This window comes from Ochotona princeps, chromosome 1, assembly GCF_030435755.1.
Source record: "Ochotona princeps isolate mOchPri1 chromosome 1, mOchPri1.hap1, whole genome shotgun sequence".
NCBI classification, from domain to species: Eukaryota; Metazoa; Chordata; class Mammalia; order Lagomorpha; family Ochotonidae; genus Ochotona; species Ochotona princeps.
The window spans coordinates 4,039,531-4,050,000 of record NC_080832.1 but is presented as its reverse complement, the minus strand read 5'-3'; the positions used below and the strand labels follow the sequence as shown (position 1 = coordinate 4,050,000).

Here is a 10,470-nt window from a genome sequence, read left to right as displayed (position 1 = left end):
TGGCTCAGATTCGTGTTGAATGTCTGATACCTCATGTATTTGAAATAAGAACTTCAGACGTCACTTTTTAAGATAGAACTTTGATTCCCTTCCTCCCAACTATTAACAGTTGATTAATTAGAGCTGCCCAGAGGTCTCAGTGTCGTTCGTCAGTATCTGTTCCTTTAACCACCCCATCTCATCACCTGCTGGGTTTGTCTAGTGGCTGAACACTGTTACAGTGTTCCTCTCTTGTAAGCCCTTTAAGTCTGTTGAATTCTTTGTCAGACTTTTGCTTGCCAAATTGGCACAACGGTGAGAGAAATGGGTTGATATTATAATTGTTTATAAAAATATGGTCACTTTGTTGTTATTTTCTCTCAGTTTTTTTCAACTGTTACTCTCTAAATATGCTTGTCATGTATTTCTATTTGGAAAATCTGTTCTCTTTGTTTCAGATTGGTATAAACAATTGAAAGTCCTATTTTTATTTGAGGGACAGAGAGAGAGAGTTCCCACCTTCTGGGGCAGGCCCAAGCTGGGAATAGCAGCTCATTCTAACTTGAGCCATCACGCCCCCCTCCCCCCCCCCCCCCCCCGCCCCGTGCTCTGTAGTAGCAGGAAGCTGGATCTGGGAGCCTGAGCTGCAGCACAGGTATTCAGTTGGGGAAGACGACGTCTGAACTGCTGACTTAACCTCTAGTTCAAACACCTACACCATTTTGTTACGTGGGTTTCTGTTTTTCCTTTGTCTTTAATATAAGGGAAAATGATCGAATTCACTTTTGCAAGTCTTTAGGAGTTACAGTGAAGGCTGGTTAGTTTATAGATGTCAGCCATGAGAAGCTTTTCGTGAATACCAAAAATAGAGAGGATGAGGGCCCAGTGCAGTAGCTTAGTGGCTAGGGTTCTCACTTTTCATGTGCCAGGATCCCATGTGGGCACCAGTTCATGTCTGGGCAGCTCCCAGCTTGTGGCCTGGGAGAGCAGTCAAGCATGCCCCAAGGTCTTGGGACCCTGCACCTGGCATGGGAGAATCCAGGCTCGTGGCTTTGGATCAGCTCAATCCAGCTGTTGCGGCCACTTGGGGAGTGAATCAACGGTTGGAAGATCTTGCTTTCTGTCTCTCCTCCTCTGTATATATGACTTTCCAATAAAAGAATAAATTACTTTAAAAATATATAGAAAATGAGTCATAGCACGTGATATATGAAAAAATGTCCACACGATAAGGGACTTGGATTTATGAAAGTAATGCCAGCGTGTGTGGCATTGACTTGGAACTGCACTATGGGAAAGGAAAATGGGATTCCTCCAAGAGAAACACAAGGTGCTTCTAGCGAGGGGCTGTGAGGTAGTTTTGATTCTTACGGGACGTTGCGGAGTAAGAGTTGTTCGGTGTCCTGAACACAAGGCTGAGGAGCTCAGTCTCATTGGCAGTTCAGGTCGTGGTTTAGCTTATACGGGATTGGTGATTGGAAACAACATTCATGGATTCGCTTTTGTTAGAGCTTCGTAGTAATGTAGCAATTAGATTGCTGTAGGTTTTGTCTTTTTTTAAGTGATTGGAAAGGCTGAATTATATAGAGAAAGATCTTTGATCTGCTGGTTTGCTCTTCCAGTGACTGCAGTGACAAAGGCTGAGCCAGGAGCCAGGAGCTTCTTGCAGGTCTCCCGTGTGAGTGACAGATGCCCAAGGGTTTGGGCCATGTTCTGCTGCTCTCCCAGGTGCAGTACATGGAGCTGGGTCAGAATTGGAGCAGCTGGAACTCAAACCAGTGCCATGTGGACCCAGTGCTGCAGCAGCGGGTTAACTCATTGTGCCACAGTACCAGCCCCAAGTGGTTGCCATTTTTAAAGACTGAATTTCATTATAGTAAGAAAACAAAATTTTATATAGTACTAGTCAAATTTCTTGATGAATTCAAATGTTGCTTCTGCTTAAAGTCATCACCTCATTGGGCAGAGTGTTTTGTGAAGTTCATGAGATCTTTGAATCAAGTACTATGCTTTGGTTTCACCTTGTGCGGCTTTGGATCACCGCCCTGGTCCGTTCAAGCTTCAGGGCTAATACAGTTGCTTTTGCCACACGTTGTGGTGAAGCGTAACTGCTTAGATGATGATTCATATCTAGTATTAATTAACCAAAATAGCGTACACTTTATTCTATTTGATAATGCCTTGTTTTTTTTAGTAGTGTTATATGTGATCTGTTTGTGTAAATAGCTGTTGGCATTAACTGATAACGTACCTTTATCTTACTAGACTATGTGTACATAAACTAAAAATATTAATACCTAGTCATAAGTTTGTTATCCATATTGGCAGAAGGAACCCCAACTTTCAGAAAAATGTTACTACAGTTTACTCCACTTGTGTGAGTTGTTTGTTTCTGATTATTTTGAATGTACCCTTTCTCCGTTGGGCCTGTTTCTACCAATCTGAAAAATTACATAATTCTCAAGACACTTCTTTGACGCCACATGTTTTAGTCATTAGCAAGTGTTTGTTCTAGTTTTGGAATTTGATGCTTCAAAAGTGAAGATACAATGCTTAATCCGTACCTGTCTCTTCCCATGAGGACATCAGGAGCAAAGCTTGTTCTGAAGGTGCAGCAGCTTCCTTACTGGGCTCTATTCAGGCTAAATGAAGTCTGGCATAGTTTTCATAGTGACTTCATTTACAATATTCCAGACACACTAAATATGTTTTCTTTGTGACTTATGAAAAGCCCATTCAAGAGTTTTGTTTACTACAAATCACACATATCATTTGCTGCTCGTGCCAGGGAAGACATTCATTTGTAATAAAAAAGGAAATTTAGTATCTTGTTACCTGCCCCCTTCTGTCCCTTTGAATCAGGGAGGAATAAAATTGTTGGAAAAATGTACCACTTATTACATGGTTTTAAATATTATGTCCCCAAAACTAGATAATGCATTAAAGTAGCAGCTCCATGTCACTGTCTTCAGATAGCTTGGACAGGTGGACCTTTATCTACTGTTGTTTCTGTGACTACAGCTTTTTCTTCAGGATTGGAAGTGTAGAGAAGTATAACCGAGATAGTGTTTGGGCTTAGTTTACGACAGTAGCTATGTGCATAAGGTAGTGGAAAATTAAATGGCTGAACTTGAGAAAGGTAGTTAGGCTCTAGATCATCGTCAGTGACCTAACTTTGTATTTTTAGATAGCAAGTAACAATTTAAGGATAATGAGGTATTAAATATTGAGGATATTAAGGAGGATGTTGTGTTTTGATCAATTATATGGGCTCTGAACACATTCGTTGGAAGACAGATACCATTAATGGAAGATTCTGATGGTTTTGGTGTTGTATTGATAATAACTAGAACAAAGATGAACAAAAGTAAGTGGAAAGAGAATTCCAAATTCAAGTTAAAATAGGGTGGCCAAATATTCAGTGGTTAGAGTGATCCTGCGTTATGACTGATCTTTATAGCTCTGTGCTTTGCAACATTCAGCCAAAGAGAATATGCTGTATTTAATTTTACTTAACATTTAACTTCCACTTGAAAGTGAAGGTTTTTTGAGGAAACTTTAATAAGTTAGTAGAACCTACCCGAAACTTCTCAAGTAGCTACATAAGCAGTGGTGGTGGAGACTGTGCCATACACCGCATGCCGTCGCTGACTGAGCACATGGCCTTTGGTGTTGTCAGCACCTTCCCTGATTGAAGCAGATGGCTGTAGCCACGTGATGTCTGTTTCAAGTCTGTGTGTAGATACAGCCATGGTGTCTGTAAACAATCCTAAACGCCCGTGGTTTGATGTTTTTCCATGTGTAGGCAGAAGGAGAAGACAGCCTGAAGAAGATGCAGCTGATGGAGCTCGCGATTCTGAATGGCACCTACAGAGATGCCAACATTAAATCACGTAAGCTGAGCCCGGGGCCAGGCTTAGGGCGGTCACTGCCGGACTGTAGGAGGGACAGTGAATGTTGTGCGCATAATCCTCGGTTTAATACTTCCAAGAATTGAGGGTACTCTTGATTTTGGTTTATGGCAATTTGTCTAAGTACTCGGTTTTTATTTGTAGTTTTTGTGATGTTTCAAGCTCTCAATTTAAGAGTTTCACATAATTTTTTATTCTGCCTAGATTTGTTACTGTTATTCAGAAGACAGATTTTTAAAACATGAAAAATTTTTTAGTAGGCTAAATTTCTATGGGGTACCATGTGATGCTTTCATACATGTATATGCTTTGTATATAACATCAAATCAGGGTAAACGTAGTGGTTTACCGTAGTCATTGTCATTTGTTTATGGTGATGACTTATTTTTTAAAAGCTAACTTTTAAAAGTATACCTGTGAAATTATTTCCTCTGAACCTCATTTGTTGCTTATTCTCCTGCCAGTATTTCTCTGTTGCTTTCATATGTAGAGTTCACAGAAGCCAGTTGGCAATAACTATTTTCAGTGTAGTTTTCCTTTTTATGTATTCTTTTCATAAGGCATAGAAGATTTCCTTTTGGTTGTTTTTTTTTTCTTTCAGTGGAATAGCATGAAATTTATACTTTCAGATGGTCCAATAATGTTTACATGTACCATTTATGAATGTAACATTTAAATTGCCACACTTCTTAATAAATTTTGAAGTCATTGTTAATTTTCCAAAATCAAAGCAACCTAGTGGGTTTAGAAGTAGTTACTTAGGAGGTAACTGACTTTAATTTACTCATGAGAATGTATGTTATTAGTAGTCATAGAAAATGTGTGTTATTAAACCAATACACACATGCATTTCAGATTTCTTGCAAATTTCTTTTCATTCTTTATCCATGAACTTTATTTTTTATATCATTAATTCTGACTTCATAAATAGTTAATTCCCTAAGATGGAGGAATTTATTTGTAACACTCATTTTTTAAAGTGAAACTGAAACAGCATTTTAGAAATGTATTCAAACTGTGTTTCTGTGGACTCTGGTTACAAATGATTGTTCTAACATCTTTTAATGCAGTGCTTCCTTGTGTTTCTGCGTGCACCTCTAGTCATGAAGTTTTATAAGCAGATAAAAAATAAATGTAACCTATTTTAATGGTGTCTTTTTCGTTTTTACAGTGGCTTCTTAATTTGTGCACATTTGTTAATCACATTGGGAAGGGGAAAGCTGTTTGCTTTGACATTTCTGTGTGATTGGTGCATGTACTAATGATTTCCTTTTATTTTTCTTCTTTCCTGCCTTTTTCCTTTCTTTTTCCTGCTCCCTTCTTATTTTCCCATGTTTTATATTGCTGTCTCTCTACTTCCTTCTGAATTTCTTTGCTTACTGTAGCAGCCCTTGCCTTTTCTCTTGCAGCAACAGCCCAGGCTGCCCCACGGATCATTACCGGGCCTGCGCCTGTTCTTCCACCAGCTGCCCTGCGTACTCCTACGCCAGCTGGCCCTACCATAATGCCTTTGATCAGACAAATACAGACCGCTGTCATGCCAAACGGAACTCCTCACCCAACTGCTGCAATAGTCCCTCCAGGGCCTGAAGCTGGTTTAATCTACACACCCTACGAGTACCCCTACACGTTGGCACCAGCTACGTCAATCCTTGAGTATCCTATTGAACCCAGCGGGGTGTTAGGTAAGTGCTTCTCCCTGTGTGCTTAACATTCTTTTTAATGAATTTTGCTGTCCCAGATTTTGAATTGATTACCAGTTTTAGACAGTCAAGGCAAGTTTCCACTTAGGAAAGTCTGAATTTAATTTTGACTTTCATAAGACTTTCCCTTGTAATTAATTGTACTTTAAACCTGTTTAGGTGCACTTATTAACTTAAAATCACTTTGGTTGGGTGAATTTGCCTCATATACTTTTAAATACAAAGCATGTTTCACTTTTGACATCACTGAGGTAATTCTGCGTGTTAGGGTCTGCCCTATGGCCTGTCATCTCCATCGCCTCCACTTCATGAAGCTAGATTTCTTTTGTTTTGCAAACTGTCAACTAAATTTGAAATTTTCATGTGTAATTATGTTAAGATGTTTATGATATTTATATTATTGCGTGTTTTTTAAAACTCATGATCACTTAAAATAGCAGACCAGATAAAGTTTTTCAGTGTTTGTCATTTGAAGTTTTAGTTAATATTAGACATGAATTTCAGAAGTGAAGTATTTAATAGAAAAGTTGGTAAATACCAAGTCACTGAATTCAGAATCACACTTAGGCAGAAATTAAGATCATAGTATGAACGCTTGGTGTTACATGAAAAAAAATGTTCTCGAAAAAGACATTATTGCTGCCTTTTTCTTATAGAGTGGATTGAAATGCCAGTCATGCCTGATATTTCAGCCCATTGACTTGCTGGATGGAGGACTAGCGAACAGCAGCTGTTCCAACACGACCAGTCAATGTGGAACACACTGTTTCTGTGCAACCCCTTTGTTTTTCCACACAGAATTCAAATCCTTTTTTTTCCTGAATTGTACATGACCTTGGTGCTGCATGCATGCTGTGCTGTGGACTTCTAGGACTTCGATGTTTTAAGGGATTTTTTTTCCTCCAGCATTAATACTGATTTATAGAAATTTGAAAGTCTAATGAACCTGAACACTAAGAGTTAAACTCAAAAATGCATTGTTCAGTTAAAGCAAGCTACAGTGCTCTGTATGTTATCTGTGTGTGTGCATGCACTCAGGTGCCTTCTGTTTTATGAACAAGTACGTTTTGTTGTACATGTTTTCCGTTCATCTCTGCATCTCTGTATGAAATAATTACAGGTCAGAATCGTACCACAGAACTGTTGATGAAAGCCTTGTTTCTTTTGCATATTTCTCAAAGCATTTTTAAAATAACCTGTAACCTGTAACCTCCAATTTCCTCTCTATTAATCTCTGTCCTGTGGCCCCGTGCATGCTTCCCCCCAGAACTCCTGTCTGCTGCGCCCAGAGCATCTGCTCCAGGAGCTAGGGCTCGTGGCTCCCACGGGCCTAGGGCTCGCTACCGCTGCTCCTAGTCTGGCATTGGCCACGTTGCCCTGTGGAGTTACAGTCCTGAGTGCCGAGCTTCTCCAGGAAGAGGGGTGATAGACCAGTTTACTGCTTAGAAACCTCAAGAGGCACTGCTGTAGAGTTTCTCACCAGAAAACTATTGTTTTCTTTGATGGGAAATTTTTACTCCTAAGACCTGAATTATTAGACTGGCAGAATTAACAATAAAATACCATTTTCTAATTGGAATTCATAAGACGAGAAATAATAAATACTAAGTGAAGTCTGTTATTATCAGTTTTATTTCTTGCTTTGCAACCTAAGCAGTAAAACTTAACCATCTGAAGAACTGAGAGAATTCTCGTAAATTGCTGTTACCATAAACTTGCACACAGATAACATGCATGCTGTAAATCAACTCTCACATTAAATTATCTTAAAATGCGCAGTGCCTTTCAAAACAGTGCAGACATGTGTGTTGATGGTAGTGAGGAGATTGGTGTTAGCATCAAATCTTCATTGATGACTAATTTTTAATTCCCTTCCTTTTATCTTTAGGTATGGCTTTCCCAACGAAAGGCTAAGAATTCAAGAACGGTCTTAACTGAACCCTCATCAGATCTGAATTTAACAAATGCTTAGTCTCAGCAGCCTCCGGGGAGAAAGCTCAGCCTAGCAGTCAGTGACTTACTTGCACTTTTTTGCACATAAAGTTAAAAAGTTGTTATTAATTTGGTTTAGCCGGTCATATTACCCAGTATCAGTAATTTATAAAGGAGTGTATAGTAGTAAACTGACTGCTAAGTGTACTACACTGTTCGCTTTACTAATCACCTAATTCATTGCAGTTCATTCTTATTGACTTAGAGTTTAAAACCACAATCTGTAGGCTTTCAGGATTGCTTTTAAACCTTTTTAAGTAATAAACTCTGGAAGTGGTCTTAAGGTTAGCAGATAATTCTCCGTATGAGACATGGCATTATTGAAGTTGTCCTGTAAGCAAGGCACTTCAGTGAATATGTGACTAGTAAAGCTTCAATGTGTTTGCATCTGACAGCTCATGAAGTACTGTGACTTGGGAACTGTAAATGAACAGATGAAATAGGTTAAGGGCAAGATGTTTAAAATAAATGCAATATTAATAGATGCATATATACATGACATGGTTACCTTTGAAACTACTGTGCCTTAGCATATTTCCTAAAGCAAATTTTTGTAGTAAGTGACATTTGGAGTCCATTTTGATAAACCTGCTGTTAATGTTTCTTCCCCTTGTGAATGTTTTCTAACTTTGTCTTGGTAATTGCGATTTAACTAGGTGCGGTGGCTACTAAAGTTCGAAGGCACGATATGCGTGTCCATCCTTACCAAAGGATTGTGACCGCAGACCGAGGTTAGTGTAGTCCTGCAGTTCTTGTTTGTAAGAAGTGCGCTGGGTGGCCGTACACTTTGCAACACCACACCTGATGGAAAATGTAACTGCTTGCCTGCTTCTTGTTTCTTTTCCTTTTCTAAATTCATTTATAAGAATTGACAGATTTAGGGGTTTGGGGCTTTTGTTTGGTTTTATTTTGTTTCTCCCTTCGTATTTTAACTTATTAAGTCTATGATTATGTACTATGGAATTTATTCCTACTAAGACATACATTAGTTAATTTCGGAAGCTATTACATTTTTATGTTGCCTTAACTATTTTTCAGTAACTTGTGCTAAAATTTACCTTTTAATTGTCAAAATTCTGGGTTGGTATTGCAAAATGAGTTGAACAGATGGTGCTTTAAGGAGAGAAGTAAAGAACTCTATGCCTCCTGTGTACTTTTGGAGAAAACTGAAGATTTAGTTTCCATTTTTCTTTCTAATGAAATATTTGAGCCACTTTATAAGCAAGAGGTTGTACATGTCAAATGCCTAGCTAAAATTCACAAAGTAAGGACTGTGAAGATAGCTTTCATGCCGTTGGGTTTTTTAGATATATACATATATATATACACACACATATATAATTTAGAACATCAATTCCCTTCTATTCTTACATTTTCTTGCCAAAATGGATCCTTTGATTTTTGTCATTTGCTGCTAAAATATAATCTGAAGGTAAACTTAACCTGAAATTCTGTGGTATGTAAGATTCAGCTGTTTAAATAGCCTTTTTTAACTCACCTGTGACTGGAAAATAAGTCTTCATTTTTCTCCTTTTCAATATTTGTAATTTGTGTCATATATATGCATATGTCCTTGGACCCTTATATACATTATTTATGCTTATTGAGGAGTGATTTTTTTTCGGTTTATTGACATTGAATTGTTTTCTTAAGTTTTTACCACAAGAGTCCAAAGCATAGTAGAAAAGAATGCTTTCCAATTTTCTGTAATGGCACATTTGTCATCTACTAATTAAATTGATCAAGTCTCTATTGTTAGTAGGGGAAGGAAGTGATGGGTTTACACTCCGATTATGTACCTTCTGAGACCCACCTGCTTCACAGAGTTAATTCTCATGTTAGCTATTGGACACTGCTGCTGTCCACATAAGGAGCGAAATGTCTCTCCGTTGGTGAGACGCATGTGGCTCAGGCACCATTTAAAGAGCCTGGAAGACTTTTAATTCTCATACGTACGTGAAACTTGGGGTGATCATTCAGTGAACAAAATGGACTCTCAGCTCAGTGATTGTCTAAAGTCAGACTCTTCACAAGTCTCATGGAGATGGAGAGTTGGCCTTCTTTTTCTTTTAAAGCACATTCAATTGTGAAGAAACTGAATAGTCCCATGAATAAGTTAAAACTATTCTTATTGGTAATGCAAAATTAGTTCTAATGAGTACAATAAAATAGTTTTTCTACTGTTACGTTTTCCCTGTAATCCCCCCTCTTAGGAGATTTTCCATTATTGTAACATGATAGTTACTGGATTACTTAAATACTCTGATGCCTTGAGATAGGTGAAAATATTATAAAAGGAAGGTTTTATCATATTTGGAAAGTGACAACACATTCCATGCATGGCTCTTTTTTAATTAAATGTGTTTTAATTCTGTCGTCGTTTTTATTCAGAATGCAATGTCAGCAAACCGAAATGCTATTTTTTGAAATAGCAGAATCCTTATATACTTGCTCTCACTGTGTGCACTCACTGGGTCTAAGGGTGATGTCTGAACTCCTTAAATTATTTTATGATACTACTGTTTTCTCTATTTTTGAGGTTTTCTTAATTATTTAAAAAAAAAAAAAACTTTTGAAGAGATTACCATGACTATTCTCTTAATACAAGGGAACTCAGCCTTTGGATTTGTAACCATGTAATTCTAAGTGAGCATTTAGAGTGCTACATGGTGGGCAAATCCTGGTTCTTTACTAAAAATCAACCCATCTTTACAAGTATGTCAGCCTGAATTTGAAGCCTTAGAAACCAACTGACTTTCTAGTTGTCATGACCAGTCAGTGGTTTTGCATGGCTGCCACGTCTGTGTGTGCTATGGGAGGCCACGGCTGGCAGAGGGCACGTTCGAGGTGCACTGTACCAGTGGCAGTTGCTTTGTTTCTATATT

General features: G+C 38.3%; 1 protein-coding gene across 6 annotated transcripts in view; it reads left to right on the top strand.

Annotated features, from left to right (window-relative positions):
- The window catches only part of QKI (QKI, KH domain containing RNA binding), a 143,205-nt gene that overhangs the window by 130,032 nt on the left and 2,703 nt on the right, over window positions 1-10,470 (top strand). The window contains exons 5-7 of one of the 6 annotated variants that reach the window (XR_009244292.1): window positions 3,785-3,872; window positions 5,276-5,575; window positions 7,482-8,316. Coding sequence is in view for 3 of the 6 variants with exons in the window: in XM_058654874.1 (XP_058510857.1) it covers window positions 3,785-3,872; window positions 5,276-5,575; window positions 8,242-8,316 (463 nt within the window). In the remaining 3 variants the exon portion in view is untranslated. Of the gene's footprint in view, window positions 1-3,784; window positions 3,873-5,275; window positions 5,576-6,249; window positions 8,317-10,470 lie in introns of all 6 variants that reach the window. The other 5 variants (XR_009244272.1, XR_009247620.1, XM_058654874.1 and 2 more) reach the window with 5 other exon arrangements.